The sequence below is a fragment of the Babylonia areolata genome, chromosome 33, assembly GCF_041734735.1.
Source record: "Babylonia areolata isolate BAREFJ2019XMU chromosome 33, ASM4173473v1, whole genome shotgun sequence".
NCBI lineage: Eukaryota > Metazoa > Mollusca > Gastropoda > Neogastropoda > Buccinidae > Babylonia > Babylonia areolata.
The window spans coordinates 8373621-8399281 of NC_134908.1; the positions used below are offsets into that span (position 1 = coordinate 8373621).

General features: G+C 41.5%; 1 protein-coding gene across 1 annotated transcript; it reads left to right on the forward strand.

Annotated features, from left to right (window-relative positions):
• Positions 1-4908: 4908 nt before the first annotated feature.
• Positions 4909-25504, forward strand: LOC143276961 (proteasomal ubiquitin receptor ADRM1-B-like). Its single transcript, XM_076581653.1, has 12 exons — positions 4909-5124; positions 8303-8419; positions 9052-9169; positions 9764-9826; positions 10395-10457; positions 11334-11418; positions 13349-13518; positions 15574-15678; positions 17678-17701; positions 19796-19956; positions 20659-20761; positions 22799-25504. Exons 1-12 carry the CDS (start codon positions 4930-4932, stop codon positions 22885-22887), a joined length of 1293 nt encoding a protein of 430 aa, XP_076437768.1. The 5' UTR covers positions 4909-4929; the 3' UTR covers positions 22888-25504.
• Positions 25505-25661: the final 157 nt, after the last annotated feature.

Sequence of the window (25661 nt, forward strand, 5' to 3'; positions counted from 1 at the left end):
AATTGCTTTTTGTGTTGACTCCAAGTCAGTTATTAATGCTATCAAATCTAAACACTCGAAAGTTAGATATGACATTACTATTGAAATTTGACATCTAATTAATTTACTGTCAGTGAGGCCGGGGCACTAACATAACTTTTATCTGGATTCCTTCGCATTGTGGATTTTTTTTTTTTTTTTTTTTTTTTTACAATGAGGAAGGTTGATTTATTAGAAAAAAAAAAAAAAAAAAAAAACAGGAGCAAAGGGATCAGCTGCTGAGTCAACACGTTAATCTCTTCCATTTTCATTGCAAGAATGTTTTAGTATAGTGATACAGATCCAGCGATCATACTTTCAGAAAAAAGAAAGGAATATAGGTTGTTCAAATTTACACGAAGAAATAGATAAAAAATTTATGGAATTGTTGGCAACCATGAACAACACAATAAAAGGCAGGTTGCGTCATTGATCTGTTGATGGAAATTGAACTTTTTCAAGACAAAAAATATATAAAGTGTTTCCTGTATATGTGGTAATTCTATAACAAGTGATCATATATTTACATGCGATATGCTAAAATGTCATATACCTGTACTCGCATCTTTCCCAATGAAAGAAATCTTGGACTCTTCACTTTTATTGCTCGATTTTTTTCAAATCACTGTCAAAATAGTCCAATTGGATTGTCATTATAACTTCTTCTTCTTTTCTTTTTTTTTTTTTTTTAAAGGGGCGGAAGGGTTGTGGGGTGTCAAGAAAATCTTGGACTTATCACTGTCTGATATTTTTTTTCGTCCAAATGTTTGCAAAATAGTCTGATTGGGTTGTTGTTATATCCTTGATTTTTTTGTATTTATTTTTGTATATACTGTCTTAAAGTTGGAAAGTTATTCTCTTTGTTAGATTGTTGTTAAGTTAATGTTGTGAATAGGGTTGTTTTCATCCCTTTCCCTTCCCCTCCCTTTTCTTCTCCCCCCTCCTTTTCTTCTTTTTTTTCATGTCAAATATCACTTAATGTGGATAGACATTACATGAAATTGAATACACACACACACACACACACACACATATACCGTGAAACACTCACACACACTGTCTCCCCCCCCCCCCCACACACACACACACACACACACGCTCGCGCTTTTTAACTTGCTAACTGATGTTACAATATATGCTATTTGTTTTTAGTTTTAGTGGAGTAACCGGAAGATCGAGAATAACATTTTCTGTCAGGGGACATAATTTCACAAGATAAGCACATAAACTTAGGCAATGCGGAACAACGCATTCATAATGCATGTGACTGCACACTGCACGCGAGCGGTGCCAATTCAGTCCAAAAAGGGAGGGACCACTTCTCCACTGAAGAAGCACATATATACATGTATATTTTATTTGCGCCGCAGTATACAGCTGTTCGTCTGTTCTGACTGTATTCTTATTATTAAATCAGTTTGGCCGGTTTTGAGTCTCAGTACCCATGCAGTGTGGGCACGATATCAGTCCGGGCGGCATGCGGACACTGAACATCTGTTTCAAAATAATTAAACGAAACACACACACCGTGACATCTCACACACACACACACACACACACACACACACACACACACACACACAGAGAGAGAGAGAGAGAGAGAGAGAGAGAGAGAGAGAGAGTTGGTATCTACGACCTTTGACTGATCACGTCAGTTTTTGTCAAGTTATCATTAGCACGCTTTTCAGTTTTGTTGTTGTTGTTTTTTTGTTGTTGTTTTGTTTTTGTTTTTTTTTTACTGTTATGTAGATCAGTGTTTAACTCACTCAGTGTTGTAATCCATGTTATAATTCACTGTTAGTCACTACAGTTCTTCGTAGCTCTACGTTTTCCACTACTCACTATCGTCACTCTCACCGCCACCTCAGCTCATGTAGCCCATGCCTTAGTCTCCTATGCGCATATATATATATATATACTTTATTTCTTCTTTTCTTCTCTCCAGTTTTTTTTGTACCCGTCTAATATCACGAAACAGTGAAAAGACGTTCAAACTAAAGACTAAACAAAACATACTGACACACCGTGTGACACACGCACAGTACACACCACTGACACACACACACACACACACACATACACACCACTGACACACACACCGTTGACACACACACACACACACACACACTGAGTCACACACCGCACACACACACACACACACACACCGTGACACACACACACACACACATCGTACACCGGCACACTGCCACTGACGACACTCACACACACACACACGCACACTGACACGGCACACATACACACACACACACACACACACACACCGTGACACACACACACACACACACACACACACACACACACACACACACACACACACACACACACACACACACACACACCACAGGGACAGAGAGACAGAGACACTGAAGGGCAGAGAGAGAGCCGGAGAGAGAGACAGAGGCAAAGGCACAGCGAGAGAGAGAGAGAGAGAGAGAGAGAGAGAGAGAGAGAGAGAGAGAGACTGAGACCAAACAAGACAAGACAAGACCGACAAGACAAAATGATAAAGTTCTTTATTATGTTTCCGACGAGGATAATATATAAGTTTTCGGGCGGGCGTTAGCCGGCGCTTCAGTTTTAAATCCGCCCCCGGCATTCCCCCTGAATAAAATTATTGTCTACATTCCACCATACCGCTACATAAATGGTTATCGTCAGTGTAATATTCAAAGAAACTTGAAAAAAGAAGAAAGAAACTTGAAAGACCGAAAAGCCGGAAACTGAAAAAAAAACAAATAAAAAAAAATAAAAAAATGACGCGCGCATACGAACTGAACACACACACACACACACACATTGACACACACACAGGGGGGCGGGGGAGCAGGAAGGCGGGGGGGGGGGGGGCAGCAACGTGAAATGGCGGACATGTAGTTACACATCAGTTTTTTTACACACGGCAGCATAAAAACAGAATATATCGCTGGCATGGACCATGTATTTTACCTGCAGTTAATCGTATAAGAGAGAGAGAGAGAGAGAGAGAGAGAGAGCCGAGGAGGGAGGGAGATATGACACATATAGTTCTAAGTTTAACTGATTTAACCCTAGCCCTCTAACTTTATTAAGTAATAAATTCAGTGCACGTAGCTTTTATCAACTGGCTATCATGATGAACCAGCCCTTTTTAGCTTAACATAATACAATACAGCCCAGTCCTGAACTAAGCTTGATATATAACGAACTCGATCGAGATCCTGTCCTCCGGCAAGGAAAGTATAATTGGCAATATATCCTTCAACTGTCGCCCTTAAGTTAGGTCAAGTTTTCTAAGTGATCAATATAATCCGATTCTCAGTCAAAATCTATTGTCAGCCGTAATATTATGCAGTCCTTTAAAACTGACTGATGTAAGAATACATTTATGACAAATAGATCGATAAACCGCAACTGAATAAATAAATAAATAAATAAACTTAAAATGAATTGATAATGAAAAGTAGGCATGAGAAACAGGCCGGAGACATCAGAAAACACAAGTATGTAATTCTATTTGCATCAGTGGAACAAGTAATTAGATAGACAGATATATGACACACACAAACATTTCCACATCAGTTTGGCAAGAGACTGAAGTCAAAAGACAATATAAAGTGCTGGCAGAATTTCCAGAACTTTCGACTGAGGTGAGAGACACGATTACACACCCAGGGTCAGTTTGCACCGACGGTGAAATGAAGGGCCTTATAACCAGAACGCCACGAGACTGAGGACGGACTGATGAGAGAATGAATTAATGACTGGTTTACTCATTTGTTGATTAGGCCAGGGTCCGTAAATAATTGAGCTTGAGGGCTGTATTTGACTGTAACAACATGAACCGGCGCTACCATCATCAGTACAAAAATATAGGTATTGGCTACAGTCACACAGAGACGGAGAGCTGAGAGAGGCCCGGGTGGGGGTCAGTGGGGTGGGGGTGGTGGGGTGGGGTGGGGTGGGGGGCGCGGTGGGACCGACCGGGGGCGGGGGGGGGGAGGGAGGATTGGGGGGGTGGGGGTGAGAACGATATAAAGATAAGGAGACAGACAGGGGAGGATTGGGGGGTGGGGGTGGGGGGGGTGAGAACGATATAAAGATAAGGAGACAGACAGGGGAGGATTGGGGGGTGGGGGTGGGGGGGTGAGAACGATATAAAGATAAGGAGACAGACAGGGGAGGATTGGGGGGGTGGGGGTGGGGGTGAGAACGATATAAAGATAAGGAGACAGACAGGGGAGGATTGGGGGGTGGGGGTGGGAGGGTGAGAACGATATAAAGATAAGGAGACAGACAGGGGAGGATTGGGGGGGTGGGGGGGGGGGGTGAGAACGATATAAAGATAAGGAGACAGACAGGGGAGGATTGGGGGGTGGGGTGGGGGGGGGGGCGGGGTGAGAACGATATAAAGATAAGGAGACAGACAGACAGAGACAGAGACAGACAGACAGACCGTGACAAACTCGAGAAAGAGAGAAAATGCGGTCATGGTGCCACTGATGAGAGAGAGAGAGAGAGAGAGAGAGAGAGAGAGAGAGAGAATGTGTGTGTGTGTGTGTGTGTGTGTGTGTGTGTGTGTGTGTGTGTGTGTGTGTGAAGGCTGGTTCAGACTGAAATGTACAGAAACACTATTAGTGTTGGAGGCGGAGGCTGAGAAAGGATTTAGAAAAGAAAAGGCCGAAAAAAAGGAGACGGAGTGAAGTGATTTTGATATCAAGCACCGACAGAATATTAGAGAAACATATATTCGTCCCTAACATTAGAGAAAAATCGATGAAAAAACAAGGAAAAATACAAAAACCAACACCAATAACAACAAAAACAACTAACATCTCTCGACTTTAGAGACAGACTTCGCAACATTTCGTTAAAAAGATGCTGTGACGCTTCCCCATCACCAAGTTGAAGAACATGGCTGCTCTATTCGGAAACACCGCTGGGCGCTCTCAGAGCAAAAATCTGGTCGAATTTCGGGCTGGCAAAATGGTTATGAAGGGTAAAATGGTCCACCCTGACAAGAGGAAAGGACAGGTGTATGTTCACCAAAGTGATGATGCTCTGATGCATTTCTGCTGGAAAGACCGATCCTCCGGAACCGTGGAAGAGGTAGGCCTTGAACGATTGTTTTGCATTGAGAAATGAGACAAGATGAGACAAAACAATACAAATGTCTTTATTTCCGAGGATGATTGATGATTTTTTTAATTTCATCCAGTTCCTACGCAAATTAGAATCTGCACTACACAATACTTAAATCAGTTAATGACAAATGATACTGAATGACGAGAGAGAGAGAGTGACGTCCCCTGCTCGCCTCTTCGCAGACACACTGCTGTGTCCCGTCTCATCACTGCCCCAAGCGACCACGACAGCCTGCAAGATGGCCTGAGGAAAATAGAGGCCTGGGAAGATGAATGAGAGATGAAATTCCATCCTGAAAAATGTAGTGTCCTCACGTGCACCACGAGGAGAAACAGCAGTCCTCGGGAGTACCATCTCCAGGGTCACCGGCTGGAGTCTGTGACAGCCACTAATTATCTTGGCGTCACACTCCAGTCCAATCTCCGCTTCACGAACCATATCAACAGCATGGTGACAAAGGCAAACAGGAAACTCGGCTTCCTACAAAGGAACCTGAGGAAGGCGTCAATCAAAATAAAGTCATTCACTTCAAATCCCATATACACCCTATCCTCGAATACATGAGTACAGCATGGGAACCAGCCTCCAGGAAAGAGATAGACAAAATAGAAGAGGTCCAATGAAGAGCAGCATGATTTGCTCTCAATAAACACCAGAGGACAGTCAGTGTCACTGAACTGCTGCAGACACTGGGGTGGGAAACCCTGGAACGGCGTAGGAGGAGAGGTAGATTGGTCATGCTATTTAAGATCAGCAGGGGCATGACCAAAGTCAAGTGCCCACACCTCCACCAGCAACAACAACAGGCCAGCAGAGCTCACACCAAAACATTTAACAGAATCCCTTGTAAAGTGAACATCAGGCTGAATGCCTTCTTTCCGAAAACAGTCCGTGATTGGAATGCCCTGCCCCAGGAGACAGTTGATGCCTCAACTCTTGCCACCTTTGTTAAGAAGGTGGCACTCTGCTGATTCACTGCCACTTGATTTTTTTTTTTTTTTAAACCAGAACCCACCACCACAAAATGCCAATAATGGTCAACTGGTTGACCCTGGGCATCATCCAGAAGAAGAAGAAGAAGAGAGTAGTTGTGGTAGATTGAAGGGGCCTGATTGAAGTGGTGTTAGGGGAATGAACGTTTGGAAAAAAAGATCCTTCACTTGTTTCAGCATTATTACTATATTAGATAAACAGATTATGATGCTAGGTAAGCAGATTATGATTTATAAGCGTCTCAAAAGAATGTAGGCGACTTTCTTGTTACAATGTTTAGTCATATTTAAATTTTCAAATTATATATGTTTAAGAATATTACAGTGTTTGTTCTACATTCAGACTGAAATCAGCTTTGAATGTCTTTGTAATGTCTCAGTGTGAATTAATTCATTTAAATTGAATCATTTGAAGCTCTATTGTTCCATCAGGAGCAACTGTCAGTTTTTTGTTTGGTTCATAAGGTCTGTTTTCAGGGTGTGATTTGGCAGTCGCTGATCATGATATAATATGTGACATTCTTAAGCCTTGAGGTAATAATAACTGATACACCCAGAATGAGTTTGCTTGATCAGTGCCACAGTGACAATGGTTATGATCAGTATGTTTTCTGTGTGGTAATGTTGATGTTGAATACATGATATTGTGTAGTAATTGATATTGATAATTGGATAAGCCAAGATTATTTGATGACAATATGGTCATGACAGATGTGAAATATTTGTTGTGAGCTAACTGTAAAGATACTGGCATGGTACTGCTTAATCAAACGGATGACACAGTAATACTATTTACTATATAACTTTTAATTTTTATGAGTATGTCTTTATTGATGATCAGTGTGAAACACAGATGAAATTCAATCATAGGAGATCAGAAAAATGTGAACACTTGATAAACCCACCAGACACAGATGGGATTTGATCCCAGGAGATCAGAAAAATCTCCACCCTTAAACCAGCCCCCACTTAGCTGTCGGAATTTGAATCCATGACCCAAGGATTCAAAGTCCACTGCACAAGCAATTACTGTGGGTCGTTTCAAGGGGGCAGACCCTGCCTCCTGTCCAGGCATCAGCTTTCCTCCCTTGTTTTTTTTGTTTTCCAATAATTAATGTTGATCTAATTGTATGTCTTGGATGCATATGTATTATGATTCCTACGATGATTTTGTTGCTTATCGCATTCATGGAACCCACATACTCACATCAGAACAACCTAAATATCAGACCCAAACTCCACTCCAAAAACATATATCATTGTTGAAATATTCACTGAAAGTGAAACTGTCCATGAAAAGAGAACAGTCAGACAAAGAACTTTGTATGTTTAGAAGATTACTACTTTGAATACGTTCACAAAGTATTGATGGAAAACTGACGTGTTAGAAAGAATAAGTAAAAGGAAAGTAGACAGAAGGAAAAAAGTGGGGGTTTTGGCCAGTGAAGAAAGCATGTGAAGCACCCAAAAGGTGTTAAAAAAAAACACCACCAAAGAACCAACAATAATAATAATGAACATACAGCACATTTCTCTAGAAATACTGCTCAAAGCACTTTACATTTCAATCCCCACTCCCCACCTCCCCATCAATACTCCCCTCCAACCCCCACCCCCACCCACTCACACACAAGGAAGCGCATGAAAAACTCATGCAACTGAACGTTGGAAACTACGCACCTACCTATGACGCCCTCCAGAAAATGCATCCCTGCAACACACACCCAGGCACATGAATGCACGGACACCCACCAACAACCCCCCCACCCCCACACACACACACACACACATGGCAAACAGCCTCTTCAAAACAAAACATGCACCCAAAACCAAGATTTGAAAAAAACAGACAACAAGAATGAAGAAAAAAAGATTTAAAATTTTTTTAAAAAGGCCAGCTATCCCCCAAGGCTGCAGCACTAAGAGCCAGTGCTATCATGCCTCCTAGTTTCAGAGTCAATGTCCTTCACAAAAGATGAAACAATGTGGTGCGCCATGACTTGCAAGCAACTGAGGCCACACACACACACACACATACACACACACACACACACAGAGAAGTCCACTGCACTAACTCACTCAGCTATCCCGCCAGTCTATTTATGGATTGCCTGATGAGCCCGTAGTGATGGTCAGAGTGTGTTGGGCAGGATCTGATCATTTTCCCGGACGATGTGGAGTTCAGGCACGTGCCCCAGTGCACCACAGGCAGAGTCTATGTCCTCAAGTTCAAATCCTCCCAGCGCCGCCTCTTTTTCTGGATGCAGGTTGGTTGGTTTGTGTTAATGTGCTACGTGTGATCAGTGTTCAGAACAGGTTGTAAACGTTTATAAAAAGAAAAAAAATTGTGAATAAGAAAAAATGAAAAAGAGTTGAAAGGCCTGTAGTTCCTGAAATGACCTAATTTTGTAAGAATTTTTAATTTTGGCTCTCGTTTCTGGAAAAACAAAACACAAACAAAAACGATGTTGTTTCTGTTGATGATTAAGTACTACATTTGATCAAGGTTCAGACAGGTTGAAAAAGTTTTATGAAAATTTGTGAACAAGAAGAAGAAAAAGATGGCATGCCTGAAATTGCTGAAATGACCTGAGTTTGTATAAGTTTTTAATTTTGGCTTTCTTTCCACACACACACAAAAAAAGAAAAACAAAAACAGTGTTGTTTCTGTTGGTGGTTAAGAAATAAAGCATAGCAGTAAATGTTTAACTTCAATTCAGATTTTAAAGGTGAGGGAAAAAAAAAGTAAAATCTCTGGAATTACTGACGTCTTCATCATTTGTGATGGACTTCTCTGACTGACTAAATGCAAATGTAGGAATCAGTCTGTCAAGTCAAGTCGAGCACAATCAGAAAGCAGTTACGTTAAGTCATTGCATTTTTTTTCTTCTCTCTCCAGGAACCAAAGAGCGACAGGGACTCGGAGTACTGCAAGAAAGTCAACGACAACTTGAACAACCCTCCCACCCCCGGAGCGTCGCGTGGAACTGGCCTGTCCTCTGACCTTTCAGGGCTTGGTGAGGTTTTTTTTGTTGTTGTTTTTTTCGGTCAGTTTCATTGACTTTGGTGCATATTTGTGTTGTTCAGTTTAACTCATTCTTTCCCACAGCTACATGCCTGCTACATCTCCCCTGGACCATCACTATGTGAGACCACTGCAGAAAAAACAGGGTGGTTCAGTAAAACAGTGAAAATCGATGGAGTATTGTTGATTTAATCGGTCAAATGAAGCTTTGTTTTCATGCATCAGGAATCCGTAAACGGTTCAGTTTAGAATGCCAACTGTACCAATTAACGATGAACGAAATGAGAATAGTGTGTTGGTACCAGAATACTCGTACCTGGTCCACAAGGGAAGTAATCATGGTAAGAGTTAACTCATTCCTGTAGTTGAATGAGTTAGAATACTCAAGATCCTTTGTGCACTCATTAAGACATACTTCTGTTGTTTTTTTTTGGCTCTCCCTGGGGAGAACAGCTTTAATTTCACACAGAGAAATGTGGTGTGACGAAAAGCAATACGATGCAATGCAGTACAATGCCTTGCAGTGCGATGCAATACAGTATGTGTGAGGGACTTATGCTGGGTTGTGTATTTATTGGTCTTAAAGGGTCAAGAGGCCGTGGCCAGGAGTCTCAGATCATGGACCGTTTCCTGACCAACCTCATTGATGGCAAGTACCATGTTAGGATTGTTCTGTTTGTGGTCTTGTTCCATGTTAGGATCATTCTGTTTGTGGTTTTGTACCATGTTAGGATTGTTCCGTTTGTGAACTTTCAGTTTGCTTTCAAGGATTGTTCAGTTTCTGGTCTTGCTGTATGTTTGGATTGCTCTGTTTGTGGTTTTGCACCATGTTTGGATTATTCTGTTTGTGAATCTTCAGTTTTGCTTCAAAGATTGTTCTGTTTGTGGCCTTGCTCCATGTTAGGGTTGTTCTGTTTGTTGTTTCGCACCATGCTAGGATTGTTCTGCAGACGTGGTTGTTAGTGTGTGTTTTGTGTCTTTGTATCATTGTAGATGGAGTGAGATTTAGTTAGATGAGCGAATGATTGACGTGTCATCATGAGTTTGTGATTTTTCTTATTTATTTTGATTTTGAGTGACACGACTAGTTTTTAGGAACCAACTGTGAATTCAGCCTTGAAATGGCCGCATTGTGGTCAGCTGGGCTAAGTATGAGTAGCATGAGCAGCATGATACGATTTGATTTGAATTGATTTGATTTGCTTTTTGATTGACAGGCGACAGTGATCTGCAGAGCATGCTGGCTGGGATGAGTCAGCAGCAGTTGATGCAGCTGATGGGTATGTTTGTGTGTGTGTGTGTGTGTGAATGTGGGTTTGTGTGTGAATGTGGGTTTGTGTGTGTGTGTGTTTCAACTGTTTGTGTGTGTGTGTGGTTGTGAGTGTGTATGTGTAAGCTTATATATATACACATACATATATATATATATGGTATTGTTTTATTTCTATTCTGTGTTACACATATATCATGAAAAAAAACCCAAACAAACGTGTTGGGGTCATGGCTCAGAGCATAGTTCTGTATAGTTACATGCTACGGAAAACTTGTCCTTTGATGATAATGAAAATAGTTACGATGATGACAGTTATGATCATGATAAAACAATAATGATAAGAATGATGATGATAATAGTGATGATAATTTGTTATAATGATGTAAATCATTATAACTCAGTGGAGCGATGGCCTAGAGTTAACGTGTCCGCCTTGGAAGCGAGAGAATCTGAGCGTGCTGGTTCGAATCACGGTTCAGCCGCCGATATTTTCTCCCCCTCCACTAGACCTTGAGTGGTGGTCTGGACGCTAGTCATTCGGATGAGACGATAAACCGAGGTCCCGTGTGCATCATGCACTTAGCGCACATAAAAGAACCCACGGCAACAAAAGGGTTGTTCCTGGCAAAAATTCTGTAGGAAAATCCACATCGATAGGAAAAACAAATAAAACTGCATGCAGGAAAAAATACCAAAAAATGGGTGGCGCTGTAGTGTAGCGACGCGCTCTCCCTGGGGAGAGCAGCCCGAATTCACACAGAGAAATCTGTTGTGATAAAAAGAAATACAAATACAAATGATGATAATGAAATGAGATTATTACAATGACAATGATTACTGATGCTAACAGCGGTGTGATACCAGCTGTGGTGTGTGTCGACAGGGGGGATGGGGATGGGGGGACCCGGGTCCAACTTGTCTTCCCTGATGGGCCGTCCAACCAGTGCCCAGTCCACCGCCTCTGAGCCGTGAGTCATGCTTGGGGGGGGGTCTTTGTCCCATTTTTTTACCGGCAAACCAAAAGCAAACAAACAAACAAAAAAAACAACAACAACAGCAACATCAGAAACTAAAAGAGAATCAGAAACAGAACCCCCACCACCTCATCCCTGCTACAAAAGATTGTCACCGTAAATGGTTTAGAAATTTCCGTTCCCGTATTTATATCATCATCATCATCACCTTCTCCTTCTTCTTTTTCTTATTCTTCTCCTTCTTCTTCTTCTTCTTCTTTTCCTTCTTCTTTTCCTTCTTCTTCTTCTATGGAAGCAAGAACATACCTGGCATGCATAACACCTCTGAAAAGGAAGTGTATGGTTGTCTGCCTAATGGGGTAAATACAGTCATGCACATTAAAGCCCATTCATATATATGATTGAACATGGGAGTTGCAGCCCATAAACACAGAAGAAATGAGACAAGCAAGGCCTTCAAGACTCGCATATAGGATAACCACAAGGGAGTCTTGTAAAAAAAAAAAAAAAAAACCCCAAAAAACGCCACTGCTAAGCAGGTCATGTGGAAAAAAGACTCACATTTTTATTTGACCTTGACTTTTTTTCTTTTTTTTAACCTCTGAATCTACAACACACGTTCTGGCCAAAAACAAGATCACTCTGCCATTGTTAAATGAAAATACATCATGTTGTGACCTTGAACTTTGACCTGTCACTCTGCTTACTATATCGTCATAAAGGGGGATGACCTACCATTGTGCTGCATTTGGTTCCTATGCCAGTGAGATGTGTTACAGTTGTGTCTGTCTACGACCATCTGAGCAGTCTCTAGAGGTGGCAACAGCCGTCCCGACTATGTGGGCTAGAATTTGATTCCAGTGGAGAGTGTCATGCCCAAGTTACATCCCCACTCTCTCGGCCAAAAGGTCTTTAGGACAGGTGGTGATGGGATGGTTCCCCCTAAAGGCCAGCTATCCCCCCAAGGCTGCAGCACTAAGAGCCAGTAGCAGTCATGCCTCCTAGTTTCAGAGTCATTGTCCTTCACAAAAGTTGAAGCTTTTGTAAATTACTTCCCATCGCAGTGGATAAACTTTTGATCATATAATAAAGAGTGGAAACTCTCTCTCTGTACACAAGGTACAGAACTTGAAGACAGTTCTCCCCTCTGGTCGACGGTACAGAAGTATAAAGACGAAAACCAATCGCTTCACCAATAGCTTTTTCCCCAAAGCAGTCAATGCCCTGTCTCTCGAACAAATCCAGCATGATAAATAGAATTGTGCAACCAACAACCATCTACCTGAAGATCTAGTCATCAGCCCCATCTACATGTAATATGCAGCTTCTGTTGAAACGTGTGTGTGTGTGTGTGTGTGTGTGTGCATGCATGCATGTGTGTGTGTGTGTGTGTGTGTGTGTGTGCAGTGCGTGCATGTGTGAGTATGCACAAGTTTTTATATTGATATGCACTTGTATGTATCTTAATTTCTACTGTATCTGTGTTTGTGTATGATTTTTGATTTATGTTCGTATCTTGTTATGTACTATCCCCCCCAATATTCCTTGTGACCCCGGTTCACTTGGTTATAAAGACGTATTAAATTCTTTTCTATATAAAGTAAATTATGCTACCAATTCAGCTAGCACGCAAGTAAATAAAAGATACATTGGAACAAACCCAGATACTTCCTCAAAGAGGGAAGCTCCGGGCTTGTCCCTATCTATACTGATCACTTGACATCACTTTCATGTCATTGATCATACAGTCTCACCTTGCTGTTGGCCCAGCTGTAAGCTTATGCCAGTCTCTGATCTAAGCCGAGGGTTGAGTCAAATATGCCGCTTGGAGTTTCAGAGAAAACGCCAACATCACAGTTTACTATGGACACACACACACACACATGGACACCATGTTAACTATGTAGAATCACTGTCATTTCAGACCACTACGAGCAACGTCAGCGTCCGGCAATCGTTCATCTGCAGAAGCCACGCCCTCCCCTCGACCAATGACGTCAGCAGGGTTGTTGAACCCTGCTGCTGGCACTGCCACTGCCGCCACCACCACCACTACCACCACCTCCACCACCACCACCAGTAGCAGTGCCAGAGGTGAATAATTCTTGTTGTCTAGTTTTTTCTGTGTTGTTTCCCTTTTACTGAGTTGTGTCCCTTTGAAAGAGGATTGGACAAATTCACCACCACCACCACCACCGCCACCAGTGTCACAGCTTGATAATCCTTGTTGTCAGTTTTTACTGGGTTGTGTCCCTTTGAAAGAGGATTGGACAAATTCACCACCACCACCACCACCGCCACCAGTGTCACAGCTTGATAATCCTTGTTGTCGGTTTTTACTGGGTTGTGTCCCTTTGAAAGAGGATGGACAAATTCACCACCACCACCACCACCACCACCGCCAGTGTCACAGCTTGATAATCCTTGTTGTCGGTTTTTACTGGGTTGTGTCCCTTTGAAAGAGGATTGGACAAATTCACCACCACCACCACCACCGCCACCAGTGTCACAGCTTGATAATCCTTGTTGTCAGTTTTTACTGGGTTGTGTCCCTTTGAAAGAGGATTGAACAAATTCACCACCACCACCACCGCCACCAGTGTCACAGCTTGATAATCCTTGTTGTCGGTTTTTACTGGGTTGTGTCCCTTTGAAAGAGGATGGACAAATTCACCACTGCTGCCACGGCCACCAGTGTCACAGCTTGATAATCCTTGTTGTCGGTTTTTACTGGGTTGTGTCCCTTTGAAAGAGGATGGACAAATTCACCACTGCTGCCACGGCCACCAGTGCCTTTGGGTATTAATTCTTGTTGTCTGTTTTTACTGTGTTATGTCCCTTTGAAAGAGGGTTGGACAGATATTTAATTCACCACCAGTACCACCAGCCAGCAGTGCCATAGGTGAACAGTTCTTGTCTGTTTTTCTCAGTTGTTGAGTCCCTGTGGAAGAGGCCAGACACATTCTGGTAGTAGTCAGGTGGGGGAGTGTGTGTGGATCTGCGGGAACTAGGGTGGTGGTGGGGTGGGTTTGGGTTTCCTTTCTGATCTGGAGACGAATGATGAGCGCCAAGTGGTAACCGTCGGTGGTCTCTACCCAGGTAGGCAGGCAGCCTGTTGTGCAAATGACCCCGTGTTTGTAAAGAGCTCAGAGCCTGGTCTCTGACCGAGGATACGCGCTGTATAATTATCCATATCATAAGTATCCATATCCACACCGTCATGTTTGAAATCTGGCATCAGTCAGCTCTACCCAGGTTGACAACCTGTTGTGCAAATGATCCTGTGTTTGTAAAGCGCTCAGAGCTAGGTCTCCGACTGAGGATAAGCGCTATATAAGTATCCATAAATGTCCATATCCACATCATCACGTTTAAAATCCAGCGTCAGTCAGCTCTACCCCGGTAGACAGCCTGTTGTGCAAATGATCCTGTGTTTGTAAAGCGCTCAGAGCTTGGTCTCTGACCGATGATATGTGCTATATAATTGTCCATATCATAATTATCCACATCCACATCATCGTGTTTGAAATCCGGCGTCAGTCAGCTCTACCCCGGTAGACAACATGTGCAAATGATCCTGTGTTTGTAAAGCACTCAGAGCTTGGTCTCCGACCGACGATATGCGCTATATAATTGTCCATAAGTATCCACATCCACATTGTCATGTTTAAAATCCGGCGTCAGTCAACTCTACCCCGGTAGACAACCTGTTGTGCAAATGATCCTGTGTTTGTAAAGCACCCAGAGCTTGGTCTTTGACCGATGATACGTGCTATATAATTGTCCATATCATAAGTATCCACATCCACATCGTCGTGTTTGAAATCCGGCATCAGTCAGTTCTACCCCGGTAGACAACATGTGCAAATGATCCTGTGTTTGTAAAGCACTCAGAGCTTGGTCTCCGACCGACGATATGCGCTATATAATTGTCCATAAGTATCCACATCCACATTGTCATGTTTGAAATCCAGCATCAGTCAGCTCTACCCCGGTAGACAACATGTGCAAAATGATCCTGTGTTTGTAAAGCACTCAGAGCTTGGTCTCCGACCGACGATATGCGCTATATAATTGTCCATATCATGAGTATCCATATCCACATCGTCGTGTTTGAAATCCGGCATCACAGTTGTGTTTGTGTGTCAGCCCCAGGCAGCGGGGCGACAGGGGCACAGGCGACAGGGTTACCTCCCTCCAGACAACAGCAGATCCAGCTGAGCGACCTCCAGAACATCCTGTCCACCATGAATGGTGAGTGTTTTGTATTGTTTTTGTATCTCTTTTTTTTTTTTATCTCAACAGATTTCTCTGTGTGAAATTCGGGCTGCTCTCCCCAGGAAGAGTGCTTCACTACACTACAGCGCCACCCATTCTTTTTTGTATTTTTTCCTGCATGCAGTTTTTGTTTGTTTTTTTTCCTCTCGAAGTGGATTTTTCTACAGAATTTTGCCAGGAACAACCCTTTTGTTGCTGTGGGTTCTTTTACGTGCGCTAAGTGCATGCTGCACACGGGACCTCAGTTTATCATCTCATCCAACAACCAGTCAAGGTCTAGTGGAGGGGGAGAAAATATCGGCGGCTGAGCCGTGATTTGAACTTGTGCGCTCAGATTCTCTCACTTCCTAGGCGGACGCATTACCTCTAGGCCGTCACTCCACTTTGTTTGACAATCATAATGATGATAGTGGTGATGATGGTGACGATGGTGATGATGATGATGGTCATGCTGATGGTTTATTATAGTATTGAATCGTGCAGATCACAAATGAGACAGCCGTTGCACTTCACACCAATCATTTACTTACATGCTTAATGGGAAAAAAAGGATGAGGATCAGGATGATGATGATGGTCAGGAACGGAAGTGCTTGTTTGATAAGCACAATGATGATATGATGGTGATAATGATGATGATGATATGAATAGTGAGTGCTTGTTTGAAGATGATGATGATGATATGATGGTGATGATCATGATGATAAACAGCAAGTGCTTGTTTGATGATCATAACGATGATGATGATCATGATGACGATGATGATCATGAACAGTAAGTGCTTGTTTGATAATCACAATGATGATGGTGATGATGATGATGAATGGTGAGTTCTTGTTTGATAATCCTAATGATGATGGTGATGATGATAATGAATGGTGAGTTTTTGTTTGATAATCACAATGATGATGATGAATGGTGTGTTCTTGTTTGATAATCATAATGATGATGATAATGATGATGAATGGTAGGTGCTTGTTTGATAATCATAATGATTATAATGATGATGGTGATGATGATCATGAATGGGGAGTTCTTGTTTGATGATCATCATGATGATGACCATGATCATGAATGATGAGTTCTTGTTTGATGATGATAATAATAATAATAATAATAATATTTTATTTTTATATTGCACCAGTAATACAAGCATAATCAAGCTCTAAGCGCTTTACCATCCAGTACCTAAAGTGAAACAAGAAAACATATAAAAAGTAGTAGAAACATAAAACAGAATAATTAATATTGTAAAAAAACACAATGCATAAAACTCACAAAGTAACATACTATCCGTACTACAACTGTTACACTCCAACACTCACACTAACACCCACGCACAGACACACACAACAGACACACACATGATTAAACGGCTGAGATGACAGCAGTTTTCACTTAAAATACATGCATGTAAAAAGGAACATAATTGTAATCTGCATGCCACAGATTTTGTAAAAATTGTGAAATAAAATTTTGGATAGAAAAGGTAATGATAATAATGATGATGATTATGATCATGAATGGTGAGTGCTTGTTTGAAAATCATGATCATGAATCATTAGTGTTTGTTTGATGATTATAATGATGATGATGATTATACTGATTATGATCACGAATGTTAAGTGCTTGTTTGATAATCATAGTGATGATGATCAATATGATGATCATAATGATGATGATGATCATGAGCAGTAAGTGTTTGTTTATTGATGGTGATGATGATGATGGTGATAATGATAACGATCATGAACAATAAGTGCTTATTTAATGATGATGATAATGATAATGGTGATGATAGTGATAACATTAATAGTAGCAGTAGTAGTAATAACGTTAATAACATTAATAATAATAATCAAAAGAAAAGGAAGATGTTTTCAGTTGATAGTACTGATGACTAATAACTGTGTTGCTTATCAAAAGAAAAGGAGGACGTAATCGCTTCATAGACAATCCTCTCTCTTCTGTTACAGTGCCAACGGGAGAACAGAAAGAAGGTGAGTTTTTATGCAGTCATTGCTCGGCTGATTTATCCATTGATTTGTCCAGTGGAAGAAGATAGGAATGGGTGGATTGGAGAACAGTGTGTTTGTGTGTGTGTGTGTGTGTGTGTGTGTGTGTGTGTGTGTGTGTTGTGTGTCAGTTTGGATTTCATGGAGTTGTCAAAGCATTCAGACTGATCCAAAAGCGTAATACCACATCTGGGTAAATTTCTTCTTCAACCGTCAGTTAGACGTCAGACCGATATTACATTACTGAAATTGAATAATAGGCTTACTTACATTTTTTTTATACAGTGAATTTGTCCAAATGCCCCCCCACTTCTGGCATGTATACATTGTTCCATGTTGTGTCTCTTGTATGTTACTTTTTTTTGTGTGTGTGTTGCTTCTTTTCTTTTCTTCCTCCAAATGCATGTCTTATGCATGTCTTAACTCACTCAGTACGTCCAGTCCTCTCTTCTCCTCTACACAGACCCCTCGGATGTCCAGTGGGTGTCTGAATGACCCAACCTTTAGCTTCCATTGTCAGAATTGTGGTTTTCTTTGTCAACATTTACCTCTTCAGTATAAGAGCCTTCCGATTGCAATATTTTGGTGATGGTAATTGGCGTGAAACGCTGTTAACGTTGTCTCTTTTGCCGTTCGTATGGAGAGAGTTAACCAGACAGTTTGGTATGGCCGTTGTAAGTGATTGTGAGTACAATGTCAAATGCTAATCATATTTGTATTAGTTACATGGAATCGTTAGCATTTGCACGTGCCCCCACACAGGGTTTCCTGAAATAAACTTTAACCCATTCATCCCCGGGGAGTCTACAGCCTCAGCAGGATTCCTTGCCATTTTGATAGTGGGGGGGTGGAGGGGGTGTGGGGGGATAACGAAATATTCTGTTTTACCTCCAAATTACATGGAGGCATATCCAGAAATGACATAGTTATTTCTTTTTGAGTGCGAGCTGAATCGGTAGCATGAGCAGCGTTGACTTGGAAGTTGTGTCCCTTGTACGTAGAGAGAGAGAGAGTTACCTCTCTTTATTGTTTATCAATCCTCTATTCTCCTCGCCTCATTATTCTTTAATTCCCTTTCATTGCGGTTTAAGCATGTGTAGGAGTACTAAAAACCATTTTGAATGAGATGGGGAATTTTGATGCCAGAGCAGTGCTCAGGTGCAGGGCTGAATTTTCTCCCCCTTCCACTAGACCTCGAGTGGTCGTCTGGACGTTTGTCTTTCGGATGAGACAATAAACCGAGGTCCCGTGTGCTGCATGTGCTTAGCTCACGTAAAACAAAACCCCACCACAACGAAAGGGTTGTCCCTGGCAAAATTCTGTAGAAAAAAATCCACTTCGATAGGAAAACAAATGAAATTGCAGGCAGGGGGAAAAAAAACCCCCAAAAAAGTGGGGGTGGCACTCTCAGTGTTGTGACGTGCTCTTCCTTGGGAGAGCAGCCTGAATTTCACACAGAGAAATCTGTTGTGATGATAGTTATACAATATAACACAATAAAATACAGTACAGTACAGTACAATGCAATGCTGTGCAATGCAATGCAATGCAGTACAATACAAAAAAAATAATTTGTTGTATATAAAAAAAAAAAATGTAAAAAAAAGAAAGCCTGCTGTCTTTATGATTGATTTTAACTTTTATACACATTATTGTTTTATTTGTACTTAATTTCCATATTATTGTCTTGGGTCTTTTTTTTTTTTTTTCTTTTTTTTTTTTTGTCTTCTTTTTTTTCACATGCCCTAATTCAGTAAATGAAAGATGTATGCTTTTTCTTGTATGGACGATTTATTCCACAATTGCTATTGACTACAATGACATTGTTATGGAATGCCGGGTATTGGTCTTGATTATTGTCTCGTTTTGAGTTGATTGTGTAATAATGAATTCATCTGTTATTGTTAATGTTGACTGTATATAGATTCCCCCCCCACCCCCCAAAAAAAAAATCTGTTCTGAATTGACATAATGAATTTATATACAAAGTAAAATGTTGGTTAACCCAAGAAAGTCTGGGACACATGCACGCACGCGTACACGCACACACAAATCAGCCCCCTTCCCTCTTTTCCACAGCTGTGGACCTGGCCAAAGCCCTGAACCCAGAAGCCATGCTGCCCATCCTGTCCAACCCCGAGGTGCAGAGACGCCTCCTCCCCTTCCTGCCCGACTCCCAGTCCCTTCCAAGGACTGAACACGAACTGAGGAGTACCATGTCCTCCCCACAGTTCCAGCAAGTAGGTGTGGGTGTGGATGTGTGCAGATGTGTGAAAGTGGGGGAGGGTGAGTTCTGTTGGGGGAAGGGAGGGTGTGGTGGTAAGTAGCTTCTGAGGACTGAACACAAGCTGAGGAGTACCATGATCTCCCGATAGTTCCTGCAGGTAACTGTGTGTGTTCATGTGTGGGTGTGTGAAAGTGGGGAGGGCGAGTTCTGTTAGAGGGAGGGGGGTATGTGGTGATAAGTCACTTCTGAGGACCGAACATGAGCTGAGAAGTACCATGACTTCCCCACAGGTGTGTGGAGGGGGGTGGGGAGTTCTTTTGGAGGGAGGGGGTATGTGGTGGTAAGCCACATCTGAGAACCGAACACAAGTTGAGGAGTACGATGACTTCCTCACAGTTCCAGCAGGTAGGAGTGTGTGTGTGGGTATGGGAAAAGGGGGCCTGGAGGAGTTCTGTTTGAGGGGTGGGGGGGTATGTGGTGGTAAGTCCACTTCTGAGGACCAAACTTGACTTAACATGACTTCCCCACAATTCCAGCAGGTGTGCATGAGTGTGGAAGGGAGAGAGAGTGTGTGTTGGGAAAAGGGGAGTTGGATGGTCAGGGGAGTTGCGATGGGGCCAAGCCCCCTGGGTTCGTCTGTTGCAGTCCCGGCGCCGGCTGTCCACGAAAAATCATCGATGTTTGGCCACTGATCCACTGTTTTGATGGTGTGCAGGCATTAACGTCCTTCAGCCAGGCTTTACAGTCTGGACAGCTGGGACCTCTCATGAACCAGTTTGGACTGGGGGAGGACGTCGCCAACGCTGCAGCTCAAGGGGGTAGGTACAGCTCTCGGTCGTGTTTTACTCTTTCGCGCTGCAAGTGGGATCAGTGGTTCCCTTAGAGTCAGAATTTTTGGCGCTGCGGGTGGGATCGGTTTTCCTTAGATTCAGTTATTTTGTCGCTGCGAGTGAGATCAGTGCTTCCCTTAGAGTCAGTTTCAAGGAGGCACCAAAGCATGCTAGCGATTGATCCGTATAAGCTACACCATATCAAAATGTTAAAAAAAGAGGAGCAGATGTCTGACCTATTTGTATTTGTATTTTACTTTTTTGTCACAGCAGATTTCTCTGTGTGAAATTCGGGCTGCTCTCCCCAGGGAGAGCGCGTCGCTACACTGAAAGCGCCACCCATTTTTTTTGTATTTTTTCCTCATGCATTTTTATTTGTTTTTCCTATCAGAGTGGATGTTTTTTTTTCTACTGAATTTTGCCAGGGACAACCCTTTTGTTGTGGTGGGTTTTTTTTACATACGCTCCATGCATGCTGCACATGGGACCTCGGTTTATCGTCTCATCCAAATGACTGGCGTCCAGACCACCACTCAGGGTCTAGTGGAGGGGGAGAAAATATTGACGATTGAACCGTGATTCAAACCAGTGCACTCAGATTCTCTCGCTTCCTAGGCGGACGCGTTACCTCTAGGTCATCACTCCACATTGCATAAACCATTAACACACTGGTCAGGTTTTGTGAGCCTATATCATAGGTGTGTACTGAACGTGAATTAAGTTAATTGAAAGTTAAAAAGATCAAACAGCTGAATACATTGAGTACATTGATATTTTTGTTAGGTAAATGCATACTCTGGTGTTTATACCACACTCCATGATTTTATGTGAGGGGGAAAAAAAGGAGAAAACCACAGATTTTGGTACACTTTGGTGCTGGGAACAGGATTATTGTTTCCTGAAGAAAAAAAATGCTTCTCTTTATGTCACATTCCATGATATGGGAGAGAGAAAAAGGAGAAAACCGCAGGCTTCATGACTTTGTTTTCAGCTCTGATATGGCTGTTTGCAGTCAGCTGGATTCAAGATCAGACTGACTTTGAATTGAAATCTCAATACCTATTGTCTGAGGGGTTCAGTTACATCGAAGTAAGAGCTCATTACTCGTGTATCAATATCATTTTCAGTCTCAGTACCAATCTAAAAGGCTTTGGTCACAGTGAGATAGAAGTATTTTACTTCTGTGACAAAATCAGTGTCTTTCTGTTCTTCTTCCTTTCTGTTCTCTTGTCTTCTTCTTCCTCGTTTTACTGGTGATTATCATATTATAATGCATAAATATGAGTCCATGATGGATATTTATAGAACAAACACATAAAAAGAGTGAAAATCATGTAGTTTTAGTCCGATGCTGGAATCTTTGAGAAGAGTTGTTTTTTTTGTGGGTTTTTTGTTACTTCTTGTTCCAGAAAACTAGAGGATTGTGAGTACAAGGCTTGCCTTTGTATGTGTGTAGCAGTGCAGATTTGATTGAGTGTTAGAATTCTTCTTCTTCGTGCGTGGGCTACAACTCCCATGATCACTTTTTTGTACATGAGTGGGCTTTTATGTGTATGACTGTTTTTAACCCCGCCATGTAGGCAGCCATACTCGGTTTTCGGGGGTGTGCATGCTGGGTATGTTCTTGTTTCCATAACCCACCAAAGGCTGACATGGATTACAGTATCTTTAACGTGTGTATTTGATCTTTTGCTTGCGTATACACACAAAGGGGGTTCAGGCACAAGCAGGTCTGCACATACATTGACCTGGGAGATCGGAAAAATCTTTACCCTTTACCCACCGAGATTCGAACCCAGGACCCTCAGATTGAAAATCCAACACTTTAACCAATCGGCTGTTGTGCCCGTTGAGCATTAGAATGATTCATGAAGATTGTTTAAGACCCCTTGAATTGTAGTAAAGTCCCCCAGGGACCCTCTTCTTTTTCTTTAAAAAAAAAAAAAAAAATTTTTTAACTCATTAGAAATTGAATTTGTCAGTATCAAAGTTTGTCAGTAAAACCAGCTGTGTTCTAATGTGCAGACATGGAAGCCTTCGTGAAAGCCTTGCAAGAAGCCATGAAGAAGAAAGATGAAGAGAAAGGCAAGGGAGAAGAAAAGATGGACCACTGAATAACGGGGGATTCAAACAACATGAAACAAACTATTTTTCTTTTTCTTTTTTTTTTTTTTTCTTTTTTTTTTCTTTTCTTCTCTTCTTTTATATTCCTCTCTGGGTGCCAGTCTGACCCCAACAACGAGCGGTCAAAATCTGACCCCGACAACGAGTGGTCAAAAGCAGCGTCAGTGACAACAGTATTCTTCTTCGTCTTGTTGCGGTGCTCGAGAGAGATCAGCAAGAAGCGGCTTACACAAACAGATATTAACAATGAAAGAAATTGCAAGTAATGAGAGGGTAATAAATGATTACACTAAATGATGCTCATGACAAGAAGTTATGTTCAGGAACCTTAAACATACTGTTATTAAGAATGAAAGAAATTACAATGGGAGGATAATAAACAGTTAAATTAAACGATGCTGATAACAACAAGTTATGTTCAGGAACCTTAAACATACTGCTATTGAGAATGAAAGAAATTGCAAGTAACGAGAGGTTAATAAACGATGAGATTACATTGCTTATAACAAAAAGCCATGTTCAGGAACGATAAGATAAAATGATTCTGATAACAGCCAACTATGTTTTGACTCACCCCTTCAAACAACTCAACTTTAACCGAACCAAGACCTAAACCCTTAACAACTTGACGATAAGGGCTGCTAGCCGGAAGCTGTTGAAAGACAACTCAGCTCTTATTACAAGCCATGTTATATAACAAGTTGTGCTGTAATTATGACAGAAGAACATGAGATGCACACTTGTGTACGATTGTTTTCTTTCTGATTGTGTGATTACTGTACATACTCTTTTCACACATTTACACTGAAAATGTTTACAGATTTAAAAAAAAAATTTCATTTCTTACTGATATATGTTTTATTTGATTGAGGAATTTATACACACACTCCACCTGTTTATTTGTTTGTGTATTTTTTTAGCGTGTGTTGTTTATTTATTGATGAATTTAAATGTATCTTATTCTTGCAAGATGTAGTCGTTTGGGTTGAAAAAATTATATATAAAAAGTAAATAAATCAATTGTTTAGAACTGAGAGAAGCAACAAAGGAAAGCTTTACAGGGTTCAAAAAAAGCTGAGGACCTCTTGGAGACTTGCCCAGTTTTCTTCTTTGGGGCTTGGTAAAATGATGCTGAAATTTTTGCGAAGTGTTGTTTGCAACCAACTGATGAGTGCCACTGATAACCAGAGTTGTTTTTTTGTTTGCATGAAAATGAAAATTCGCAGCTATCGTTATTCTATGAACCATGGAATTAACTTGAAAGTGTTGGCAGAATCATCGATTTTTCACTTGCATTTTTCAAGCTGTGCGCGTGTCCTTGAAGCAGCTGTTTGTGTATTCTGTTAGAGACCGTATGCAGCCTGCATAATCTAAATCATCTTTGATTAAAAAAATTTTTTTTTTTTTAACATTTTATAAAAATGTACTTACTTTTATGAAGCGGTCCTTATCTTTCGTGAAGTCTGTAAACGTTTTTGCTTTGTATTTCCATATATTTTTTTTATCCTTGTCAGACAACTGACAGGAATTGCAGAGCAACAACAGCTTGATGTTGAGCATCTAGTCTGATGGGTGTTGCGACCGAAAGGTTAGAGCGCTGAATTCTTGCCCGAGTCTCCTGTGTTCAAGCCCCACATTTGGTGCACTAGGGGGTGGGTTGAATGAGCGAACTTAGCAGCGTCTACGTTTGCTTGTCTTTGAGAATGTTCCTAACGCCATGGTAAATTCCTTATACATAGGAACATCCTTAACTATAAGCAAACTTAGCGCTGCAAAGATTGCCTCATGCGACTGGCCCTGATGGGTTAAGGATGGAGATGTCTTCAGTCTCCCAGGTCAACATGTGTGCAGACCTGCTGCTAAATTCTGAGCCCCTATCATCAACTCTTCTGTTTTTACCTGCACAATTTAGGCAGCTGTATACTCCGTTTTCAGGGATGTGGAAGCCGGGTATGTTTTTGTTTCCATAACCTACTGAACGCTGACATGGATTATGGGTGTATTTGATCTTCTGTGTGAGTGCAGTGTACACTCAAAAGGGGGTTCAGGCACTGGCAGGTCTGCACAACATCTGTTGACCAGGGGGTGTCAGAAAAAATCTCCGCTCTCAGCCAATCTGGCGCTGCGAGCAGGATTTGATCTGAAGAACCCCTGATTCAAAGTCCAATGCCTTACCACTCTGCTGTTATGCTGGTCATACTTTTCTTGTTACCTATTGTTATTGTTGTAGGTTATGTAGGTTCGATACATTCAGTTTATTGCTGAGCCCAATGTGACACGTTTGCAGTGATGCAATAGTTTGACTAAATTTATGCAATGTAAATCATTGCTTCTGTAAAAAGAAAGAAAATTGCTCAGTAAAGAAAAAAAAGTGGCAAATGTGCTGATAATGAAAATGATATATCCAGATTTCTGCAAATCCCCACTCCACAAGGTTTTTCACACAATGTGAATCTGATTTTTTTTTTTCTGTCCAGCTGCATATCTGTGCAGCAGAGTATTGTTTTGGTTTTGAAAAAACTGGTTCAGATGTCAGATTAAGTCATTCAGTGTATGTTTTGGAACTATGTATGAAAAATGTTCTTGTCTTGGCTGAAGACTTTTTTTTTTTTTTTTTTAGAAAAGTAACAGATGGAATTTTACAACAAAGAAAAAGAAAACAAAGACGCATAAGTGGTTGTTAGTGCTTTGGAAGAGTGTGTGTGTGTTTGTATGTGCGTGCGTGTTTGTATGTGTGTTTGTTTGCATGCACAATATGCTTGTG

Bases quoted from the DNA above. Each gene is read 5' to 3' on its own strand.
- LOC143276961 (XM_076581653.1), top strand. From the start codon at position 4,930: ATGGCTGCTCTATTCGGAAACACCGCTGGGCGCTCTCAGAGCAAAAAT. The intron at 9,170-9,763 runs GTGAGGTTTTTT...TTGGTCTTAAAG, and splicing joins CTCTGACCTTTCAGGGCTTG to GGTCAAGAGGCCGTGGCCAG. The intron at 11,419-13,348 runs GTGAGTCATGCT...CTGTCATTTCAG, and splicing joins CAGTCCACCGCCTCTGAGCC to ACCACTACGAGCAACGTCAG.